At 48.6% G+C, this 23546-nt stretch overlaps 6 protein-coding genes, 1 non-coding gene and 1 pseudogene across 10 annotated transcripts; 4 read left to right on the forward strand and 4 right to left on the reverse strand.

Moving 5' to 3' along the window:
- Window positions 1-21: 21 nt before the first annotated feature.
- Window positions 22-3361, reverse strand: LOC9663019 (conserved oligomeric Golgi complex subunit 6). The gene is made up of 12 exons (XM_002987300.2): window positions 3099-3361; window positions 2989-3041; window positions 2782-2929; window positions 2602-2709; window positions 2474-2541; window positions 2291-2414; window positions 2087-2233; window positions 1785-2027; window positions 1443-1727; window positions 1219-1386; window positions 393-1167; window positions 22-327 (listed from the first exon to the last, which is right to left on the reverse strand). Exons 1-11 carry the CDS (start codon window positions 3318-3320, stop codon window positions 685-687), a joined length of 2049 nt encoding a protein of 682 aa, XP_002987346.1. The 5' UTR covers window positions 3321-3361; the 3' UTR covers window positions 22-327; window positions 393-684.
- On the reverse strand, window positions 103-632 carry LOC112341270 (annotated as a pseudogene).
- Window positions 3362-3430: 69 nt separating the features above from the next.
- Window positions 3431-5440, forward strand: LOC9663020 (probable protein phosphatase 2C 46). The gene is made up of 4 exons (XM_002987243.2): window positions 3431-4225; window positions 4351-4727; window positions 4801-5037; window positions 5096-5440. Exons 1-4 carry the CDS (start codon window positions 3934-3936, stop codon window positions 5345-5347), a joined length of 1158 nt encoding a protein of 385 aa, XP_002987289.1. The 5' UTR covers window positions 3431-3933; the 3' UTR covers window positions 5348-5440.
- On the reverse strand, window positions 5299-6257 carry LOC9658096. Its single transcript, XM_002987301.2, has 5 exons — window positions 6001-6257; window positions 5781-5950; window positions 5687-5714; window positions 5544-5601; window positions 5299-5479 (listed from the first exon to the last, which is right to left on the reverse strand). The coding sequence occupies exons 1-5, from the start codon at window positions 6229-6231 to the stop codon at window positions 5451-5453; spliced, it is 516 nt and encodes a 171-aa protein (XP_002987347.2). The 5' UTR covers window positions 6232-6257; the 3' UTR covers window positions 5299-5450.
- A 93-nt stretch (window positions 6258-6350) lies between these two features.
- TRNAP-AGG lies at window positions 6351-6422 on the forward strand. The gene has a single exon. It is a non-coding gene; the product is annotated as a tRNA-Pro (tRNA).
- Window positions 6423-6530: 108 nt separating this feature from the next.
- Window positions 6531-7526, forward strand: LOC9663021 (TIMELESS-interacting protein). Its single transcript, XM_024661187.1, has 5 exons — window positions 6531-6779; window positions 6831-6953; window positions 7007-7073; window positions 7139-7342; window positions 7399-7526. Exons 1-5 carry the CDS (start codon window positions 6531-6533, stop codon window positions 7437-7439), a joined length of 684 nt encoding a protein of 227 aa, XP_024516955.1. The 3' UTR covers window positions 7440-7526.
- Window positions 7527-7575: 49 nt separating this feature from the next.
- On the forward strand, window positions 7576-8844 carry LOC9658097 (pentatricopeptide repeat-containing protein At2g35030, mitochondrial). The gene has a single exon (XM_002987245.2). The coding sequence runs from the start codon at window positions 7576-7578 to the stop codon at window positions 8842-8844; it is 1269 nt and encodes a 422-aa protein (XP_002987291.2).
- LOC9658098 (U11/U12 small nuclear ribonucleoprotein 65 kDa protein) lies at window positions 8819-10704 on the reverse strand. 4 transcript variants are annotated; one of them, XM_024661186.1, is made up of 11 exons: window positions 10549-10704; window positions 10419-10490; window positions 10147-10362; window positions 10006-10087; window positions 9782-9928; window positions 9572-9730; window positions 9378-9524; window positions 9240-9327; window positions 9129-9187; window positions 9005-9070; window positions 8853-8934 (listed from the first exon to the last, which is right to left on the reverse strand). In XM_024661186.1, the coding sequence occupies exons 1-11, from the start codon at window positions 10701-10703 to the stop codon at window positions 8869-8871; spliced, it is 1257 nt and encodes a 418-aa protein (XP_024516954.1). In that variant the 5' UTR covers window position 10704; the 3' UTR covers window positions 8853-8868. The 4 variants fall into 4 exon arrangements, with proteins under 4 accessions (XP_024516952.1, XP_024516951.1, XP_024516954.1 ...); XM_024661185.1 differs by having other exon boundaries at window positions 8853-8946; XM_024661184.1 differs by having other exon boundaries at window positions 8819-8934; window positions 9005-9187.
- Window positions 10705-23546: the final 12842 nt, after the last annotated feature.

Raw genomic sequence — 23546 nt, forward strand, 5'->3', positions numbered from 1 at the left:
GACCTAACCTAAAAGGGCAGCTTCCATTAAATAGCGCGTTATTTTATGTTACCATTGAGTGAGATTCTTCTCACATCTACATCAATAAAGCGATAATCTTGCTTAATCCAGGAACTCTTTCTTCTTGTCCGAGAGGAGGAGCGCAGCTCTATCGTGGTTTTGGATCATCGCCTTGTGGAGAGGAGTGTGGCCGTCGGAATCCACCGCGTCTCGATCGGCTCCACTCTCGAGCAGCAGCGCAACAATGTCTTCGTGACCAGCGAATGCCGCGCGATGGAGGCTCGTCGCTCTGCCGGATCTCGTCCGAGCATCCACGCCCGCTCCAAACTGTCCAACACCAAAGATCAAACAACGCTTGAACGAAAGAAAGAAAAACTAAGCGCTCACTCTACCTTGAGTAGCAGCCGGCAAGCTTCCAGATGACCATTCCGCGCGGCGTAGTGAAGTGGCGAGTACGCTGCCGCTGCTCCACCTTGGACACAGGCTCCCTTCTCGAGCAACCGCTCCATTCTCTTTACATCGCCAGTGTGCGCGGCACCCGACAAGCTCCTCGCAAATTCCATCTCTTCCAGTGACTCCACTGCTGCCGTGCCGCGGCAGCAGTCACAGCTATGGCCACCACCCTCCTCCATCCTCCCCGAGAAGAAAAAAGCCTCCTGGAATGCCCTAGCAAGCGAGCGCTCGTCATATCCCCAGGAGCATGGTTTGCATCTGTTCCGGACTGTGCCGCAGGATCGACCTGTACTCCGGAGAAGCGTCGTAGATGAGCTTGTAGGCGCTGGCGAGTTCCTTGGCTACACGGACGCAAGCCTCGTTTCTCAGCCGCGCGTCTTGCACCTGTCCAAACTCCGCCACTGCCCCCTCGCCAACCAGCCTGAGGAAGATCTTGAGGCTTTCTGCTACGTTGGAGGGAGCCATCTCTTGTTCGTTTGCCGTTGCTCCGCCATCGCCCATCTCGGGGTTTGCTTTCAAGTACGCTACTTTGCTGCGGAGGTTGCACTTCTCGAGGATGGTGGCGACTTCGTGCTCCACGATGTAGCTCATGTACTCCTCGAGGGAAGATTCCAGCGACTCTACGTAGCCCGATGCTGCTGGGTACGAGAGCAGTGGTTGTCGGATGACGGACACACAGTTTATGAGGAAGATCTTTCGAAGGCTCGGTACATCCTGCAGAGTCTTTTGTCACGGATCCATCGAAAGACATGCTGGATAAGTTACCTCCTCGGTCTGTGACTTGGATGGTGAAACACCAGCCGGATCGGTAGAAGTGGTCCGTCGAGCAGCATTGAGTAGAGCCTTTCCCGTGTCCAAGTTTAGACTGTTTAGTCGTTTAACTGGCTGGTGTGAAGGTTTGGAAGCGTAAGATGCTGCAGCTCGCTCACACATCTGGAGAGAAAAGCACGTAAGACCAGACCAAATCTGCAGCGTAGAGAAGAAGTTACCGTAATGATTGGATCAACGAGAGCTGCAATGACTGGTTTGAAATCGGGCTTGCTGGCACCAACAGCGACCATCATGCTGTTGTGAGTATCAATCAAGTCAACCAGCACGGGAACAACTTCCGCAAGCGCTGGCGGCGGAGAGAGATCAGCAGATACTGGAGGGGGATAGCGCAGAAGCTTGTCACCACGGCTCTTCAAAATATCAAAAAACGTCCGATCGGCGGCCTCTTTCACGTCCCTCAAAGTAGCTGACAAAGCAGCCTCTTTCCCAAGTAAATCAGAAATCTGTAACAAAATCTTCGTTGCCCAACCCCGGCAAAAAAAAACTGTGACAAAGCTTACCATGTGACTGTAAAAGCCGAGGAGATTGCACAGCTTATACGAAAGGATAAGACTGGGTTGCGATTGTAAGACTTGCTCCACTCGCACCTTAAAGGGTCGACAAACGCCTTCAAAGATGCGGTCCAGAACAAATAGCAAATGGGACGCCGACTCATCGGTTTCCTTCGACGACCAGTCTCCAGTACTTGCAGGAGCATCTGGACAGAAAAGTGACATTGCTAGTTCACGCTCCGAGGCTAAGGCCTACATGAATACATACAAGTCTCACGTACTTGAAACAGGTATATGAAGATTACACGGACCTGATGTAGCCAGCCCAACATGTCCCCAACGTATCGGAGCGGATCATGTGCGTGTACTTCAATGGGCCTGGGCATACCACCTGGACCTCCGCGTGTAAGAGCGCTGATGAAGCGCCTAAAGAGCGCATTGTGCCGCGTGTTTGCCACCTGAGGCCAAACGCAAATTACAGTCACCTTCCATACAGAGAAAGAAATCTCCATTACCTCCTCAGCGCAGTACTTGAACAGAACCGGACGTTCGTTCAAAAATCTGGAGGCTGTCTTGAGAAGCTCGCTAACCTCCGGATGATCATTGTCACTGAGGTTACGGCATTCAGCTTGGACCCATCTGAAAAGAAAACCAAGGCGATCACTATTTCCAGATCGGATAACAAATGTTAAAAGCACCTGCATAGACGCTCGAATGCGCCCTCTTGATAAACTGCCATCATATCCATAAGCTCCAACCCTGCGCGCTATGAACAAGAAAAATTCGTCACGACGCCAAATTCGGTCAGATAGAAATAGTTCGTTACCTGGTGGTGTGTTCGGACCAAAAGCTTGCAATTGGCATGGATCTTTTGTACGCGTGACAAGGCTTTGAAGAAGTTTTGGTTGAGTTCCTCCTCTCTCAGAGCATACACCTGAGTAAAAGAGAAGCACAGGTAATAGGGAAGGAGGTAATCTTTTCTTCTAGTATGTTTGTTGGTGCTTACCTCCTCTGGGGATAGTTGGTAGTTGTGAAGAAACGAGGCAACGATCTCCTGGTGCTGTTTCGTGTTGTCAAGATCCAATCTAAGCTTCTCAGTGGTGGCGACAATATCCCCTGTCACCGCTTCACAGCTACTCAGAGATTTCGCAATTCTGGAAGCCAGATCGCTCCACATTACGGACAGATCGCACACAGGAGAAATGTAGCTTACCTCTCGCACGACTCCGCAAGCCCCGCAACTTCAAGCTCGACAGCATCCAAGGCCTGCCAGAGATCCACGCCGATGAGCTCCAAAACGCCTAGATCCACCGAAATACTCACCTTCTGTGCCGCTTCCGACGCCCGCAGGAACTCCTCGTTGATGGAAAGCCCCCGCTTCTCGATCGTCGCCTGGAGATTCCGGCGCGCTTGAGCCGAATTCTCCGCGTAGAATGTGGAGAGCGTGCCGAGCGAGGCGAGCACATCCGGGGAATCGGTGCGCGTCTCCAGGACCTTCTTGAGCTTCCTGGCGAGGCCGGGCGCCAGAGCCGTGGCTGCTGCCATGGACGCAACCTCGCAAAAGCCCTAGCTTAGAGCTGGCTAGGTCGGAATCGAACCGGGGTCTCTCCCTTCTTTTTTTCTCCTCCCCTGTGCACTACAGGATGTGACGGCTGTGTAGAAATTCTTTTATTGTTTGTTTTGATTGCTTGTTGTTGGCTATGGCGACCGCGAGCAAAGCCTACTAAGCAGTGAGCGAGCGGCGCCAGGCCGGCCAGGGTTTCCTCCTCCCAGATTCTAGGCTAGAAGAGAACAACAGGTCGTCCGATCGAGGTATCGCGTCGACATCGCGCGAGCTCGCGGCGATCCAGCGCTTTGCGCGACGCAGCGCGGCGGCGTGCAGCGGCGACGCCAGGGAATTGAATCCTCGCCCCGCGCAGATCTAGCGCGGCACGGATCTGCCAGGTCCGGTGAGTCGAAATTTCTTGAGCTGGGGTTTTGGTGTGGAGCGAGCGGCCTAGGCGCGGATTATCCGAATTCCTTGTCCGGCAAGCTTGGGCGGCGTGATCGCGCACGGCTTTTGGGGGATCAGATGGTGTGATGGGGCGATTTGCCAAGTAGAGGAGGAGGAAAAGGGAAGACGAAGAAGAATGAATGAGGAGCGGCGATGAGATGAGGCATGCTGGCGTGGTTAGCCAAGACTGTGGCGGCATGCTGGCACCCAGTGGAGCGCTATACTCATGGAAGTTCGTCAATGACTGATCGCAATGACGCGCTTCTATGGTACCGGGATTTGGGGCAGCATGCGTTTGGGGAGTTTTCCATCGCGGTGGTGCAGGCAAACGCGCTGCTCGAGGACCAGAGCCAGATCGAGACGGGGCCTTACGGAACTTTTATCGGAGTTTATGATGGTCACGGAGGTCCTGAGGCCGCGCGCTACGTCAACGAGCATCTCTTCAAGAACTTCCAGAGTAAGTGATCGCGATCGATGCTTCTTCTCTCTTGGTTTGCTTTTCTCATCTCGCTTAGCAGTAACTTAAGCTCGTTTCCATCGTACTCACAGATCCGTGTGCTTCTTTTTCTTTTTTTCTTGCAGAGATTGTCCGAGAGCAGCAAGGGACCATGTCCATCGACGTGTTGCGGAAGGCATTTTTGGCGACCGAGGAAGGATTTCTAAACCATGTCGCGGGCTTGTGGGACGTCAAGCCGCAGACCGCCGGCGTTGGGACGTGCTGCCTGGTGGGAGTCCTGTGGGGAGGAATGCTCTACGTTGCCAACGTTGGCGACTCTCGAGCAGTGATTGGAACGTCGCGCAGTAGAAGCAGCCACGCGGAGGTGGGCGCTGGCCAGCTTTCCGTGGAACACAATGCAAGCTCCGAGGCCATACGACACGAGCTCAAGTCCATGCACCCCGATGACCCTCAGATCGTCATGCTCAAGCACGGAGTGTGGCGAGTCAAGGGAATCATCCAGGTACTATCTCTCAAGTCTTCAAGCTCGTTTTTTCTTCCCTGTTCCCTGCCAACCAGTGGAAGTGGATTTGCAGGTGTCGAGATCCATCGGCGACTTCTACCTCAAGAAGCAAGAGTATAACCGGGAGCCTTTGAATCCTCGCCTCCGCCTCAGCGAGCCTCTGCGTCGGCCCGTGCTGACCGCGGAGCCATCGGTGAATGTCCACGTCGTCCAGTCCATGGATCGTTTCCTGATCTTCGCGTCCGACGGGCTGTGGGAACATCTGAGCAACCAGGAGGCCGTGGACATTGTCCAAAACCATCCTCGCTCGGTAAGTTCTTCGCTAAGATTCTCCTAGCTAGTGACGAGCACTGTTTTGCTGCAAGCAGGGAATCGCGAGACGACTGATCAAAGCCGCGTTACAGGAGGCGGCCAGAAAGCGTGAAATGCGATACTCAGACCTGAAGAAGATCGACAGAGGGATCCGGAGGCATTTTCACGACGACATAACCGTCGTGGTGATCTTCCTGGATCACGACTTGATCAGCAGAGGGGCGAGCATTAGTCCCATGTCAATAAGAGGCGGTGTGGATACTCTGGAAGCGGTGGGCAGCACTGAGAGAGTTGCCTCGAGGATGTAATTTACTCTGGTCTGGACATTTTTGTAGTGATGGATCATTAACTGGTTCGCCACTTTGATACTTGGAAATGAATTCAATCCAAAAAGCTTCGTCTTTCCTCTCGCTAAAACGGCCATTTGGTATCCTCCGCAGCTGAAACAACGCTCCGAGTTCGAGAGACGCAAGAACAAAAACAAAGAGAGAGAGAATTTCTTACTCCTGTATTCGATCTTCTTATCCGAGGTGGGATGACGAACGTTTTCTCTGATGGCGGCCTGCAAAACACGATCACGATCACGATCACGATCATGATCACGATCACGATCATGATCATATCAAAGTTAATTGGAAAGAACAAACCTGGATTTCTTCCATGGAGAATGGTTTCCTGGACCAATGCGAAAGAAGACCACATGAGAAGCGAAGAACAAACGACGCTCACTTTGTTTCTTACCTCTCAAGTTGCCCGCTCTTGGGCTTCTTCCTCTTCTTGGCGAGAGGCTCGTCAAAGAAGTAGTCCTCCACTCGGCGAACAACGTTTGGCTCGTCCCACACCACTTTCTCCCATTCATCCCTCGCCTTCTCGTAGACGTTCATGTATGCCTTCCAGTAGAGGCGCTGGTCCTGTCCTGGCGAGAAATCTGTGAGGAGGAGAATGGAATCGACGCGATTACCTCTTTCTGTGGATCAATCCGGAATGTGGAGAGGTGATTGACCCTGGTATACCGCTGCTGGCCTGGAGATGGAGCTGCGTCGTCTTCCCCTTTTTTCTTGACGGTGCGAATCTCCTGGACGCTCAGCAGCTCTCCCTCAACCATCCACCAATCGCTATCTTCCAGCACCGCGCTGGAGCTGCTGCTGCTGCTGCTGCTCCATCGCGCGCTCGGAGCGATCCTTGCTCGCATCGCCTGGACTCCGCGCCGGAGCAGCATTTCTTGTCCTAAAACCCTCCCCCAGGGTTTTGATATTTAGGTTATGTGACTCTGGTGAAGATGCTCTTTGCGTGGTAAGGAATCTTGCAATTGGGCATTTGGTCTAGTGGTATGATTCTCGCTTAGGGTGCGAGAGGTCCCGAGTTCAATTCTCGGAATGCCCCTTCTAGGTTTTATTTAAATTTTTAATTACTTTTAATTTCAATTTTATTGATCGTTTCCCGCCATTTTCTTCCCTCAAGAACCCTAGCCTAGCAAAATTTGGGGGCACAATGATCGGTGCGCCAACGGGATGCTACAAGTGTGGGCGAACCGGCCACTGGTCTCGCGATTGCTCGTTCGATCCAAAGCCTGGCCTGCCGCCGCCACCGCCGCCGCCGATTTCTAGCGCGCCGCCCCCCAAACCTGGGCGGCGGAGGAAGCGAAAGCTCACGCCCGAGCTTCTCTTCTCCAACGAAGGTCTTGGCTATGTCTTGGAGCACATCCCGCACAGGTTTCCCATCAAGGGGCGAGGGCACGAGGTGGGTTCTTCCATTCTTCTTTGTCTTTCTTTTTCCCATGGAATTTCCCAGGGCCGGGATTTGCATAATCTTCTGCGAGCCTATCGGCACTGGCACAGCAATTTCTTTCCCAGTCTCTCTTTCAAACGCTTCGCGCGTGAAGTGGCCAAGGTTGGAAGACTCAGGCGCGTCAAGGTATGCAAATCAGCTGCCAGTTTTTTTATCGAAGTCTCTTCTTTTTCTCGTAGAAACGTCTAAAAGAATGCCGGACGAAATTTTTCAAGGGAGTTGATGATCCCAAGGATTGTCTCAAAGGTGTGTTTTTTGTTTTTTTTTCTTTTTTCTTTTTTGTTTGCTAGAAACGTCCTCTTTTTGTGTAGAGGATCTCCCTGAGCCGGACATTCCAAGCCAAGAAGCTCCAGTCCAGGATAACCAGAACTACACCCCCATCTCCAATCCTGTGAGCAAGGATGATCCAGACTACGGTCAGAAGATGGCCCGAATGGAAGCCAATCGATTGAAAGCTTTGGAGCGCGCTCGAGCTAGAATTGCTGCTGCTGCTGCTGCCGCTGCCACCAACACAAGTGAGTGGCAAACTTTCTTCCGATCATTTTTGTGTAACCAGCGCTTTGCGTTTCAGCACAAACGAACGAGCAGGCTGACAATGGAATTGCGAGCTGAAGCAAGAGTAGTGTATAGCAAGTACGAATGAAAAGAGGAATGTTCCTAGCAGCTTTTGCAGAACAGAAGCTTACAGTTTCATGCGAAGTAGTCGACGATGATGCAATCGAAGAAAAGTGTAGATGACGGTTAGAGCATGCGACACCTCCGGAGTTTGATTCGAGACAACTTTGAAATCGTCGATTCGGACAACTTGGCCTCGTTGATTCGGGCCTGTGGCACTTCCAGAAACCTCTTCCAGGCCCAGCGCATTGACCAAGCTCTCTTGAAACGCAGGATCACTTGCGGCGAAGAATTCAGGTACCTCAGCAATCTCCTAATCGAAACTTACGGAAAGTGTGGGAGTTTGAGCGATGCTTACCGGGTGTTCGCTGGTTTGCAGCACAAGAACAAGTATACGTGGTCCCTGCTCATGACAGCGTATGCCCAGAACGGGTATCTTGACGAAGCAAAGCGAGCGTTCGATGACATGCCTCAGAGGGACATATTCTCGTGGACGGTCTTGCTGCAAGCTTACGTCGATTCCAGCACCTTAGACGACGCAAAGCTGGCCTTCGAAAGAATCCCCGGAAGAAACGTTGTTTCGTGGACGTGCATGGTGGCAGGCTATGCCCAAAATGGGGATTTTGATCGCTGCAAGAAAACGTTTGACACCATGCCCGTGAGGAACGTCTTCTCCTGGACGGCTATGGTGGTGGCTGCCTCTCAGCACTGGAGCCTCGACAAAGCTCGCGAAACGTTCCACAAGATCCCGAGCTGGAACGCCGCCACCATGAACGCAATGGTGCAAGGATTCGCCAGGAACGGACTCCTCCGAGAGTCGAGAGAAACTTTCGACCGGATACCCGAGAAGAATGTTATCTCCTGGACGTCGATCGTCACGGCCTACAGCCAAAACGCGAGGCTCGACGAAGCAAAGGTTCTGTTCGACGACATGCCCGTCAGAAACCTCGTATCCTGGACAAGCATCGTCGCCGGATACGCTTGGAACGGACACGGCCAGAAGTCCACGGAGATGTTTCGAGCGATGGAGCTCCAGGGAGAGATCCCGGACGAGATCTCTTTCGTCAACGTTCTCACGGGGTGCTCGCACGGAGGATTGTTGAGGCGCGGATGGATCTACTTCCAATCCATGCAGCGTGACTATAGCTTGAGTCCCGGAAAGGAGCACTACTGTTGTCTCCTGGATCTTCTCGCGCGGTCGGGACGCTTGGACGATGCCGAGGACTTGCTGGCGAGCATGCCTTTTGAGCCGGACGAGGTGGCTTGCAAGACTGTTCTAGCGGCGTGTGGGATCTATCGCGATCTGGAGCGAGCAATTAGAGTCGCAGACGTGGTGCTGGATGACAATGCCGGAAGCAGCGACTGCTACCTTCTTCTCAGGAACATCTTCTGCGAAGTTTGAGCTTTCAATGTAGCAAGCGAAGTCTTACTTGTTTCGACCGTATTGTATAACCATCGGTTTGCCTTTCAGCACAAACGAATGAACACCAGCCTGGCAATGAAACTGTCAGTTCAAGTTAACAGTGTTGAAAGAAAAAAGAAAAACGAGCTCGTCCACTTACCAGAGCATCTCCCGCAATTTCTGCAGAGGGAAATCGCACAAACGCTTGGCCTTTCATGCGACCTTCCTGTTAGATTTGCGAATCCAATGAGTACATGGAGCAAATCCTTGAGAAAGTTTCTTACTTGCATCAACTTCACATTCAGTCCAGCTTGTGCCTCTTCATAACTTGGAAAGAAAGCACCTGCAAAATCGATGTCAGAAAGGAACAAATTAAAAATCTGCGGGTTACTTACCGAAAACGTAGTGGAGATCTTCAAGAACGACTTCCTTTTCGAGATTTTTTATATACAGAACAGGAGAAGGAGTTCCACGCGAGTAGTTCTGAAAATGACAAGAACACGTGAAATAACATAACGAAAGAAACATCTCACCTTAAACACGGGATGGCTGGCAACTTCTCCAAGTGAGAGCTTTCCTTTCTCTAGCTCCTCCCTAGTCGCAAATCTCTTATCTTGGCTGACTTCTTCGTGCTTTTCTTCTACTTTGGTTTTCTCTTCCACTTTGGGAGGAATTTTGATCTGCAAATACCATGTCTAGCTGAGGAGATCAGAGTTAAGTAGCAAACCTGAATAACAGGCTGTTTCTTCTTGATCGATGTCACGGCTTTGGAGGGATCCGTGACTGGCTTCACACCTGCAGCCTCATGAGAAGCATCCTTTGCTGTTGCTGGACCCAGAATCACTTCCTTTCGTCTTCTTTTCTTCTTTCTACCTTCTTCATTGTCCTGGAAGGCAATCGTTCATCAATACATGAATTTCTCGAGTGAAGTGAGTACCTCTTCTTCTGAAGATTCCAGCTCCGACTCGTCACTCGCGAGATCTAGAGGACGCTCCTGAGCACCAGCGGCGCACGGAAGCGGTGGCTTAGGGACCGCTGGACGGAATGGAGCCGGCAAGTTCATCTTGTTCATCAGGTGTAGCACCTTCCTTCACGACACATGCAAAGATGTCATGGCCAAACCGAATAGAAGTTCAAAATAAGAGAGGAAAAACCACACACCTGTGTGTAAAAACTTGGAACAGCGATCAGAGCACTAGAAATGTTGCTTAAGATGTTGTCATCCGGTGGAGGATAAGCATATCTGGAACATATAAGAAAATAAAAAAAGGAGTTCGATCGGGAAGAGATACACAGACGTACTCTAGGTGCGGTGGAAAAGGATAGTCGACGCCAAGAGATGGTGCAATTGGTTCACGCACGAATGAGCCGGTTACTGGATCTGCAGACGAATGCGATCGCGGAAGAAAACTCTTATCGGGTGATTTTCGAAAAGCTTTGCTCGACTTCTTGGTGGCGTCGTCTTCCCCTGGAGCACGAGATTTCTCGGCCGTCAGAGTCTTGCCAAGAAAACGCACCCTGCACGAAACAATTATCTAAATGACCACACACAAAGATTCTCAAGGAAAGAATACCGATGGAGCTGCGATTGTGCTCTGGCTGCCGAGGCATCGTCAGGGAAATCGAGAAACGCGCAGTTCTTTAGCCTATGAGGGTGTGAGATGGGCACTGAGCTCTTACTCAAGAGTATAGGGAGCTACATACCTCCCAGCTTGACAGAGTCGAAGATCCAGAGCTCCATAGTGCGTGAACAAACTCTTGAGAGTCTGTGGAGGAAGCGCAGGGAGATGACGCACCAAGAGCGTAGCAGACGCACCGCCATCGCCACCGCCACTGCTGGTACTGACGATTCCTTCCATAGAAGAGCCCTAAAATATTCTTACATTCCCGCCTAGCTATCTATTAAGCTGTCCTTTGGATAAACCAGGACGATTTGGATCCTCGCTGCTATCTCGCTTGGAGAACCGACGCTGCTATCTGGAGAACTGATCTTAGATCTAGCTTCTTTACTTCCAAGGTTTCTGGAAGTTCTATAGCTCGAGCTAGACCGTCGTATCGTTGTGTGCTGCCCGAGAGGCTTGATCCACCACAAGCCGGAAGGAACGAGCCCAGGAGATGTGATCTGGAAAGAATGGCTTGGCGTGGATGAGCTCCTCGCCGTCCTCCAGCCATCGGTGAGCGAATAGATCCGAGGTTCGCATAACATCGAAGAATCCCCGGCAAGCGATGAAATCCTCGCAGCGGCTGTGGCATGCAAGCGACCTCGTTCGGCATTTTCGTAAAATAAAAAACTTGCCTCTTCAAGATGCCCAAACCGCTCACTATCTTCGCGAGAGAATCAAAGGCGACGCGAATTTCTTCGAACAAGAATCTTAAGAGAATGTTCGAGAAGATCGAGAAGAACTTGATCGCCTGCCCAAGCAGGAACATAGTGCCAGGAATGTGAGCTCTTCGCTTCCCCGCGATTGCCATCCTCCCACGAGTTGATTTGAATGGATTCAGAGCAAATATAGCTGGGTTAGGGCCGGAAGGTTATGGAGAGGAAGAAGGTTAAGACATGGAGCAGTCGCACGAGCAACAGGTTGGCGATGACTTTGACTCAGAGGATGTGGGTTGCTTGGGTATACCCGAAACCCTTGAAGCCTGTGACTTTAGCTCAGAGGATGTGAATTGCCTGAAAGCCTTGGGCATGTTCGAGCCATATCCTCCAGGGAGACGAAGGCCGTGGTGTTGCGAGGTTGCCACCATCGGGAAGATGAGCTCCACTGTTTGATGGCCTCCTCCCGCCCTTCCTCGAGGACGACATTCTTCTCCGGCTGCCCGCGCCATCGCTCATGAACGCCAGGATGGTGTCGAGGACCTGGAGTTCCAGGCTGAGCAGCCCAGAGCTTCTGGCCAGTCACCGCGAGCATGTCACCACCACTGTGGCTTTTTATCTTGGCGAATATGGTGGCTCCGAACGCCCAGGTTGGCGATCGCGCGCGAATCGTCGGCCGGGAAGACCAAGTTCTCGCTGCTCCCGCTCAAAGGCTGCATCCCGCCTGGCTACAATCTCGAGTGCTGTGATGCTCCTCCTCATCATGGGCCAATTTTGTTCTGCTTTTCCTACCGCATCTACAGGTCCTGCTACCTGGTTGGCAATCCGCTCTCGGGTCGCTACACCGAAGTCCATGCTCCCTACAAGAAGGGCACGATCCAGAGTGACAGAGACACAAGCTTAGTTTTGATGGCTGATCCATGCGTCCCTGGCCGCTTCAAGCTTGTCTTGTTTCGGTGGCGGTGGTGGTCCCCTGGATCTACGATTCCGCAACCGACTCATGGACCGAGAGAAGCAGTTTCCACCTTGGGCACGGAGACTCTTTTAATCCAGTGCGAGATTGTGCGTGGGAGAAAGGTTGCGTGCGGCGGTGTGTGGTATTTACTCGACCGGAGGATGTCGATGCGGGTGCTTTGCTACCGCCTGGTAGATGAGTGGTCCTGTTGGCGGCTTCAGACTCTTCTTTAAAGACATTCAAGCCGGTGCCCTGCAGAGGGCGGCTGCTGATCGTGAACGACGCAAGCTGGGGTGGCTGGAACAGGAGGGACTGGCAGCTGGGATGGGGAAGTGTGTGTGGAGGTGTGGAAGATCAAACACAGACCTGGACGCGAACTGCGGTCTGGTTGCGAGACGCTCGAGTGTGACTTGGTGCTCCATAGTCACTTGAGGCCCGAGAGTGTGACACGATCCATGCAATCTATGGAAGCAGGATGGCTGGTTTCTGTGCTGCACTACAAACTTTTGTTCTGAAGAAACTGAAATAAGCACACTCCGTTCTAATGCGTGTCTATGGGAAGAATGGGTATATACCATACATTTGTGATACCCCATGTTCATAATCTGGTGGACTGATTTTAATGACAACTTACAGTTACAGAGGTGGCAATAAGAACAAAAGGAATGAAAATTTTGCTAGCTACTTTCTTCACTGCAAAGAGAAGAATAAGCTCTATATATTTTAAAGAGAAGAAGTTTTATCTAGAGAATATGATACATATATTAAGTTGCCAATGAGTGATGGGTGATTTGAAACCAGACATAAGAATGGATCCAACTTATCACTAGCCTAAACATACAAATGTAAAGTTGTGATCCTATACTTCATAGTTACCCACAAATACAATTTGGTGATATGTTCTTTCTAGGCAAGAGACTTGGAGCTCCTGAAATACATTTTAAATATTATTAAGTTGTGATCTTAGCATAAACTAAATAATTTATTGTGTGTTGTATGTAGTGGTGCTTCGGCAATATGAGTGAAGCACAAGAGATGTAAATCAAGGATGATGAAAAATGGGAAGAATCACTGAAAAGGTTGAATGACAAGGCAAAAGAACAAAATGTAATTATGACACAAAAATAAATCAAAGGTCTGTACCATAATTTGATAATTTGTTTAAGCTATATAGACAACTAGGAATGCCTCACCAAGATGCATAAAACAAACAAAGAACAAACCCTAGGCCAACCTCCCAACTCTTAAGGCATTACAACCTTAAATCCCACAAACCATAAATTATTCTTGGAATATTTATTGTGGTTTGTGTCTCTCATAACCCAGTGATATGGCACCCTTAAAGGAGTCCAAGGCAATATGGCCATGAAGAAAAGATGTGCAAATGGCAACACCTAACATTATGACAAATGGCCACAAAAGAAAGAAAACAATATAGCTTTCTTGTATAACAATACAGTCATGGAAACAAAAAAATGAGCAATCTTTAGGATTTGGATGATGGATTGATTCATAACATCACCAGAGTGCAAACACGCTTTAAGCTTGTTTACATGAAATGTTAGATGAATCTTTAAACTAGCTAGCAAGTCTAAAGTGAAAGCAAAATCCACCACATGTTGTAAAATTGTTTATAACCCACAATACCATGAAGAGAACTTAGCACTGCCACCTCCTTTCAAAGACCATTGTGTATCTAATAGCTTTAGGAAAACCTTATCACCAACTTTTTACTGATAACAATGTTTATTAGCCAATCTTTTGTCTTGATCTTGAGCTTGCCTCATATTTAACTTTGCCAACTCAAATTTGTTTTACATATTCTCCAAAGAATGAGGCACCCAAACTAAAGCCAAACTTAAACTCACAAAAGATTTAAACTTATAACCATACATTGTCTTTAATGAAGACATGCCAATAGCCAATTGATGAGTGCTATTGTGAACAATTGTTCTTAGGTATATGTAGAGAATGATAAAGGTCAATGAGCTTCTGATGATCAACTTTAATTGTTTGGTAGATCAAACAACCATATATATACTTCTTAATATCTTATTTCATCCCAGGCTAAAAGAAATGCCTCTTCACTAATATATACGTTCTTAATACCCTTGGATGCCCAGCACTTGGCACATTATAACACTCAACTAAAATATATTTGATGAATTTATCAATACAAAGAACCACCCCACATCCCTTCTTTATTAGGATTCCATCTTAAATCTCAAATGACACAACTTGTCACCTTTCAAATTTGTAAAGGCATCCCTCAACAAAACCTTCATGCGAATATCAATGATAAAGGAGTCAACATTGGATAGCTTCATAAACAAAATAGTATATACCATCCTAGATAATGTATCAGCCAGTTTATTGTCACCTCCAACCGGATTTTAACAAATATTTCCAGAAAAAACTCTTACCAATGAGCAAGGTGGCCTCAAAGATCTTTTTGACAATTGAAATATTGAAGAGACTAATAGTTTAAATCCATATGAAAATTTTATCCATACAAATAATGTTGCCATTCCTTCACAACAACAATCACAATATATAACTCTTTGTCTCGAGTAAACCAATTCTGTTGTGTAGCATCAAACTTATGGCTCATGTATGTATGAGGATGCCCAACTTGAAGCAAAACAGCTCTAATAGAAATGTCATTTGCATCTATCTCGACCACAAGAAGCTTCTTAAGATCAAAAATCTTCAACACAAGAGCAAAGACAAAACACTACTTCAAATGTTGAAATGCCACTTGACACTTTTCCTCCTAACCATGAATAGTAGCATGTTTAAATATGTTCTGGAGAAGATTGGTCAAAGGAGTTGTTATCTCTATAAAGGCTTTCACAAATTGTCAAAAAACTCTAACCCTACTAAGGAAACTAGCACTATTAAAGGTATAGGCCAATTAACCATGACTTGGACCTTTGTGGCATCAATTCTCACTCCATGCACTAAAATCAAACACCTAAGATATCTAATCTCTTCCAAGAAACACTTGCACTTGGATAACTTCAAGTAGAGCTTGTGATCCCTTAGAAGTTGCAGAACATTTCACACATGTATCTCATGGTCTTCTACTAAAGAGCTAAACACTAGAATATCATCAAAATAATTAATGGCAAAGTTTCCCATATAAGGCTGTAGAACTTGATTCATTGTCCCTTTAAATAGTTGTAGGAGCATCTGTCAAACTAAATGCATCACCAAAAACTTATAGTGACCAATCCTTGTTTGGAATGTAATTTTTGGAACATCCTTTAGTTTAACACAAATATGATGATACTCTTACCTTAAATCATTTTTTATAAAATATTAAACACCACAAAGACAATTAAGGAAATCATCAATATAAGGGATTGTGAATATATTTTTCATTGTCCTATCATTCAATCTTTTGTAGTTCAAGCAAAAATGTCATATACCATCTTTTTTCTTGACCATCACTACTGAAGCAATCCAAAGAAACTTATTTACCAGTAACCACCCCTTTCAAGTACTTAGTAAGCTGCTTATTAATTTGTTCATCTTCAGTGAGACTAGTACAAGTTAGTTGTCAATGATAAAGAGTAGCTTTAGAAACTAAGTTAATCTCATACTAAATTCTATATTCAAGAGGCAAACCATCAGACAACTCATTTGGAAATATGTCATAAAACTCCTCTTGAATGCAATCTACATGAGCCCTATATCCACGAACGTAACATGATCATATTAAAAAGGAACGGGTACACCATGAAAGAACAAGCTATTTCATATGTGCATGTCACCAACTCCAAAGCATTAATTAATAGAGTATCACTATTGTTTGTCTTGACAATCTCTTTCATAGTGCCATCAACTTTGATATGTAGAACATTACACTCTCAATTGATCCCTAGCCTCCTATCATAATTCCCAAGAATAACATCTATGCAACCAAGATCCATAACCTAGAATGAAGGATGATCAAGAATCCCTTGAACCGTCAAAAGAACACTTAGAGCCCATTCATCATAAACACAAGTGTTACATCCATCTGCCATAACCACCTTGTAAATTATCAAACTCTTTTCCATAGGTAAATCAAGTTTTTTCACCACCTTAGAGTTCAAAAAGTTGTGTATAACACCTGGATCAAAAAGAAAACTAAATGCATTACTCTAAATGTCCCCTTTAATCTTCACAAGTTGATTATGTATAAAATCATTGAGCTCTATAAAGTTGATATAAACTCAAAACTTAGGTTCTTAAACTTTTGCAAAGGGGTGTGGAAGAGCCACTATAGTAGATGCCTAAGTTGTATCCATGATGGATTCCACAACATTCACCTTCGCATTATTTAATCCCTTCACAAGAGGACAATCCTTACCTTGATGTTCAACCTTACGATAACAAAAACAATTGCCTTCCATCTTATCCTTTTCTCACTGGTCCAAACAAATTTTTCTAGCCTCATTGCTATTTCCACTTTTCAAGCCATGACGTAGTAATAGTTATTTCTTCCCTAAACATAAAGCATTGGCAAGATGGTCATCATGTTGACTACCCCATAGACCATCCTATTTACTAGACTTGACTGACAGTTTTGGTGAAAAGATTTTGAGCCTTAATGATAGCATTAATCAACATTGCTAAAAAATCTTTCTTGACCTTTTATTACATGTATAGGAAAAGAGTAAAACTGATGGTGTGGAGACACAAAATGTGTCAATGTATGATGCCTTGAGGTTAAGTTAATGGGTTCATAAGAACCCCTTGCCAAAGGAATTCCAATGGAAATGAGAATGATATTGTAGGCGACTAAATTTTCCATTCTACTTTAGTCACTTAACCACACCTCCGACCACTTGGAGGAGTCTCATTCACAACCTCCATCAGTCCAATTCAGGACTTGGGACTTGCTAGCCCCAAGAATGGCATCCATGCCACTCCACACTTGCACCTGGTCCAAGTGCTCCACGTGTCCGGTCCTGAGACCGACACCCAAAGGTACCACTAACATCTCGGCCCGTTACGCTAAGGCCATGGCCATTCACCTTTACTGCACTAGTGGTTCAACACCACTTGCATCACCACCCCGTCTCTCCGAGACTGGGCCATGTGTCCACGAGTGGTCATCCTAGATCCACTCCTTAGCATCCTTAGGATGCCCACAGACCTGGGGAGTTGCCTTCCCCAAAGTCCCTTTGTCAGTTCCTACCAAGTCCCTTTCTGCCCCTGGCCGTGTTTGCCAACACTGCCACTGGATCGAGGCCCACAGGCCCGACCACTAAGTCCCACGGTCCTCTGGGACTTCCTCACCACATGACTGTGTCCTTGGTCACTACCCCAGAGGACTGCTCCTCTTCCTTTCCACAGTCTGGGCCTTTGGGACAACATTTCGGAACACCGTGGCCTTACGCGAGCCACCTGGGTACTCTCCCCATCTATCGCCTTTAGGTGCTCTAGCCATGGGCTTAGAGCGGGTTCCGTTGAGCCACACCAGGTATCCAAGTAGGTAGTGCCACCCACACTTGGACTGGGAGCATCGGCCAGTCGATCTCCCGGGGGAACTAGAGCCGGCTCTTGAACACTTCACCAAGCTACCCCGCTTGTCGGTCCGTGTTCACTCTAGTCTTGGACTTCCCAGTGGGCAGCTCATCACCCAACACTGGGTCCGGCCTTCCTGGGCCAAACTGGCCTTTCCTGGCCAAACTGGCTCCACTGCAGTCCTCCCCCTACTATACTTTTGGAGCTCACCAAACCCCCCAGGGTCTGGGAGACGAACGCTTTGGGCTTTCACCCTCTCAGGCTCCGGACTCGGACTCGGACTCGGACTCGGACTCGGACTCGGACTCGGACTCGGACTCGGGCTCGGGCTCGGTCTCGGCCTCGGCCTCGGTCTTGGTCTCGGTCCCGATCTCGGTCTCGGTCTCGGTCTCGGTCCCGGTCTCGGTCTCGACTTCGGACTCCATCTCGGAGTCCATCTCGGACTCCATCTCGGACTCCATCTCGGGTCCATCTCGGACTCCATCTCGGACTCCATCTTGGGTCCATCTCGGACTCCATCTCGGACTCCATTTCGGGTCCATCTCGGGTCCACCTTTGACTCCATCTCGGACTCCATCTCGGACTCCATCTCGGGTCCATCTCGGACTCCACTTCGGACTCCAACTCGGATCCATCTCGGGTCCACCTCGGACTCCAACTCGGACTCCATCTCGGTCTCCATCTCAGACTCCACTTCGGACTCCAACTCGGGTCCATCTCGGGCCCACCTCGGACTCCAACTCGGACTCCATCTCGGACTCCATCTTGGACTCCACTTCGGACTCCAACTCGGGTCCATCTCGGGTCCACCTCGGACTCCACTTCGGACTCCAACTCGGGTCCATCTCGGACTCCACTTCGGACTCCAACTCGAGTCCATCTCGGACTCCACTTCGGACTCCAAGTCGAGTCCATCTCGGACACTCCCATGTGTCATGTGTTGGTCCTTTTGGGTCCCTTTTTGGAGCCTCGCCTTTTGCTCGCTTCGTGCTCGTTCCTCGAGCACTTCGTTGGGAGTTCCACTCCCGCTCTTGACTTTTCAAGTCGGAGCTTTTGGTCCAAACGTGTTACGCTCGTTTGGCTCTCGCTTCGGCCACTACCATGTGGCGCCCTTCCGGCTCCACTTTGGGGCCTAGGGATTTTGTGTCTCACAGATATATCCTAAGCTGGAAGACATGTGGTTAGAGTATGGTGACCCAAATAATGATGGAAGTGTGAAAATACTAGCAATGAGTTGTAGTACTTGATAACTATGAGGCAACTAAGTAAAAGGTGCAACATAATTGATTGGATTGGTAGAAAATAAATACATAAGACTTTTTATTAAGATAAGGAGGTTCCTTAGGGGGATAAATTACTTATATTGCGATATAGTAAGTCAATGTCATAAAGGGAAATACTCATTGTCAAAAAAATAAAAAGCTATTATCGAGATATTTAGACATTCTAAACACTAAGAAGTGGTTTTTGGTATCATGAGGGTATTAAATAATACCCAAGGGATTATGTCCCTAGTGTGAGACACAAAATCCCTAGGCCCCAAAGTGGAGCTAGAAAGGGTGCCACGTGGTAGTGGCTGAAGCGAGAGCCAAACGAGCATAACACGTTTGGACCAAAAGCTCCGATTTGAAAAGTCAAGAGCGGGAGTGGAATTCCCAAAGAAGTGCTCGAGGAACGAGCATGGAGCGAGCAAAAAGCGAGGCTCCAAAAAGGGACCCAAAAGGACCAACACATGACACGTGGAAGTGTCCGAGATGGACTCGAGTTGGAGTCCGAAGTGGAGTCCGAGATGGACTCGAGTTGGAGTCCGAAGTGGAGTCCGAGATGGACCCGAGTTGGAGTCCGAAGTGGAGTCCGAGATGGACCCGAGATGGAGTCCGAGGTGGACCCGAGATGGACCTGAAATGGAGTCCGAGATGGAGTCCGAGGTGGACCCGAGATGGACCCGAAATGGAGTCCGAGATGGACCCGAGATGGAGTCCGAGATGGAGTCCGAGATGGAGTCCGAGATGGAGTCCGAAGTCGAGACCGAGACCGGGACCGAGACCGAGACCGAGACCGAGATCGGGACCGAGAACAAGACCGAGGCCGAGGCCGAGACCGAGCCCAAGCCCGAGTCCGAGTCCAAGTCCGAGTCCGAGTCCGAGTCCGAGTTCGAGTCTGAGAGGGTGAAAGCCCAAAGCGTTCGTCTCCCAGACCCTGGGGGGTTTGGTGAGCTCCAAAAGTATAGTAGGGGGAGGACTGCAGTGGAGCCAGTTTGGCCAGGAAAGGACAGTTTGGCCCAGGAAGGCCGGACCCAGTGTTGGGTGATGAGCTGCCCACTGGGAAGTCCAAGACTAGAGTGAACACGAACCGACAAGCGGGGTAGCTTGGTGAAGTGTTCAAGAGCCGGCTCTAGTTCCCCCGGGAGATCGACTGGCCGATGCTCCCAGTCCAAGTGTGGGTGGCACTACCTACTTGGATACCTGTCGTGGCTCAACGGAACCTCGCTCTAAGCCCATGGCTAGAGCACCTAAAGGCGGAAGGCAGGGAGAGTACCCAGGTGGCTCGCGTAAGGCCACGGTGTTTTGCAATGTTGTCCCAAAGGCCCAGACTGTGGAAAGGAAGAGGAGCAGTCCTCTGGGGTAGTGACCAAGGACATAGTCGTGCGGTGAGGAAGTCCCAGAGGACCGTGGGACTTAGTGGTCGGGCCTGTGGGCCTCGATCCAGTGGCAGTGTCGGCAAACACGGCCAGGGGCAGAAAGGGACTTAGTGGGGACTGACAGAGGGATATTGGGGAAGGCTATTCCCCTTGTCGGTGGGCATCCTAAGGATGCTAAGGAGTGGATCTAAGATGACCACTCACGGATGGTTTGCCTAGTCTTGGAGAGCCAAGACTGTGATGCAAGTGGTATTGGACTACTAGTGTGGCAAAGGTGATTGGGCATGGCCTTAGCGTAACAGGCTGCCATGTCGGTGGTACCTTTGAGTGTCGGTCGTGGGATCGGACACGTGGAGCACTTGGACCAAGTGCAAATGTTGAGTGGCATGGATGCCATTCTCGGGGCTAGCAAGTCCCGAGTCCTGAATTGGACTTATGGAGGTTGTGATTGAGACTCCTCCAAGTGGTCGGAGGTGTAGTTAAGTGACTAAAGTAGAATGGAAAAATTAGTCACTTACAACTTGGTATCGGAGCTGTTCCTTAGTCCGACTTTTATTGGTGCTCAAGTATATCACCACTAGTGTTGGCATCGGAAGGTCCGAGGAGTGGGCCTATCCTTGAGGAGTAGCAAGTCGGGAAGACATGGCTCTCCATTACAGTTCATGTGTGAACTTGTAGACGAGGTGGTGGATAGAAAAGGGCCAATAATGGAATGACTTTGGGATCTTGGGAACAGTGCAAGGTTTTCCTCATTGAGTTGAGGATGTGATCCGGATGAGCATTTATCTCAGCAAATTGGCTAAGGTTGTTGTGGTAAACAACTAAAGTTGGGATCACGGGAAAGATAGAGACTCCAAAATAATAAAGGAGTCACAAGATTATCCTCATATAGTTGAGGTTGGTGCTCATGAATGTGAGACTAAAGGTAATGACCGTGGAAGGTCAAATACGGAAGAGGACTCAAGTCCTTGAAATGGTAGCCGGGGCTACCTTTAATAAATGCTGGAACAACCCAAGGAGTTGGGGGGTGTACTTAGAGATGAGTGGTATTCTCATCGCATGGACAAGTAGTCATAAGGGGCAAAAGTTGCCCCCAGAGAACAAAATCAAGTGTCGGAGTAACACTTGTGAAAATAGTCCTTTTGAGTAGGACAGGAATGCAAGAAGTGTATTCTAGTGAGCTAGTGCCTCACAAGTAGGACCTTACGGGTCTGTGGATTAACCAAGTCCAAAACTGCTGGATGACTCAAGTAGAGTCAAGGGATGGTCCTAAAAGGACTGATGGAAGCATTTGGACTGAGGTGTGTTGTACCCCACAAAGGATGGGGGGGGATCATAGGATCCAAGGATGAGAACAGAGGGTATCTCATCGATGGAAAAATGTGCCATGCTAAAGTTATGGGAAAGGTGTTCCCAGAAGAAAACAACTTTGACATAAAGTTGTGTGTGACCTCTATGGGGCAGTGCTAATGGTTGGCATGAGAAAGAGCGGTGTTGGTCTTGGCAAAGACTTAGACACGAAGGGGAAATGTCATAGAGGTAGGCTCGTGGAGCCGATGGTGTGGAGACACCAAATGTGCCAAGGTGTGATACCTTGAGGCTATGTTGGTGGGTTCATGAGAACCCCTTGCCAAAGGAATCCCAATGGAAATGGGAATGGCATAGCCTAAGCTGCAGAGCATGCAGTTGGAGTGTGGTGACCCAGATAATGATGGAGGTGTGAAAGCACCAAGCAATGAGTTGTAGGACTTGACAACTATGAGGCAACTAAGCAAGAGGTGCAAAATAACTGGTTAAACGGGTAGAAGGTAGCTACCCAAGACTTCTTAATAGTATAAGGAAGTTGGATATACCCTTACGGGGGATAAGTTGCTTGTGTTGCGATATAGTAAGTCAATGTCATAAAAGGAAATACTCATTGTCAAGAAAGCCATCATTGGGACACCTGGACACTCTAGAACACTAGAAGGTGGTGTTTGATGTCGCGAGGGCAATGGATAAAGCCCAAGGGACTAAGTCCCTAGCGAATGATGGATAGAAGGTGCTATCCAAATGTCCAAGGTTGCGGAGACAGGAGAGGACTGTCTACCCGAGTTGGACAAAGCCAAAAATGGAATTTTGGCAAGGCTAGTGATGGGCATGTAAAGGCCCATAAGCAACAATGTAATCCCAGTGTGTGGGATTATAAGGTGAGCATACCCGGATTGAGGAACCACTCCCTGGGCTATTGGGTAGGTTCATCCCTAAGAATACTTGCTAAGGCATGATAGAAAGTGCAAAGCTATCCTCCTGGTCTGGAGGAGAATAACCAAAGGAAACATATAGGGCCAAAAGGCAAGTAGTATTAGGATGGAACTGAACCATAGAAATCGAAGGGCATAACCAAGGTTGGTTATGCCAATTGGGAGTGGAGAATCAAATGGGGGCTCGAGGGTGTTGCTGCTAGCAACCGTGATGCCATGGAGAGTCTAAAATATGGAATTGTCCATACTAGACTATGTGGCAATTGGAAAGCTTGCAAAAAGGGAGGCCTTAGCAAGCTAAGGGACAGAGTTCTTTCAAGGTTCCCGAAGACGATTCTAGGTAGCTTAGTACCTAGAAAGGCCAAGTGTAAATGGTTCATAAAACGCGCAAAATCAGAGTGGCGCATGAGGCAAGGCTGTCAAGGTTAGGGAAGTAGTTCCCGAGTGTTCAAAGAGAGGGCTTTGAACGAAAGTCGATGGTTAAGGACTTTCACGCTTGTGCAAGAACCATGTTACAGTGGTCAGAGGACTTGTCAAGCGAGATTGGCAAGTCAGGGGAACAAATACCCTAGTTGAAGGTGATAACTTAAAAAAGGGTGGGCCATGGGGCCAAGCATGGAGGAGTCCATGCATGATCACAAACTTGTCAAGTGAGAGGACTTGGTAGTGCGGGGGAACTAGGTTCCTAAGTTGTGATCTGTAGCGCGCTTTAAAAATAAGTTGGTGCACCGGCGTGGGGAGTCACGCCAGGCATCTTGTGTGATGCCGTCCGTAGATGCATATATGGAGGTTGGGTTCGAGTCCTGACCCTCTAGTGCTTGGGTTCGAGTCCCAAATCACTAGGGCATGGTGATGGTTTGGAATATGAGGACACTCATATTTCGGTGCTCATGGACTCTCAATGGGGAGACTGGTTTGGGCACACCGCCAAGCGAGGGATGCCTCGGAGTCGTGATGCACGGTTAGATTGTTTAGTGTGAAAGCTCGGCATATCTAACTTGAACGCTTTGGTGCAAGTGGCACCAAGGA

The sequence above is a fragment of the Selaginella moellendorffii genome, unplaced genomic scaffold (genome assembly GCF_000143415.4).
Source record: "Selaginella moellendorffii unplaced genomic scaffold, v1.0 SELMOscaffold_80, whole genome shotgun sequence".
In the NCBI taxonomy this organism is placed as follows: domain Eukaryota; kingdom Viridiplantae; phylum Streptophyta; class Lycopodiopsida; order Selaginellales; family Selaginellaceae; genus Selaginella; species Selaginella moellendorffii.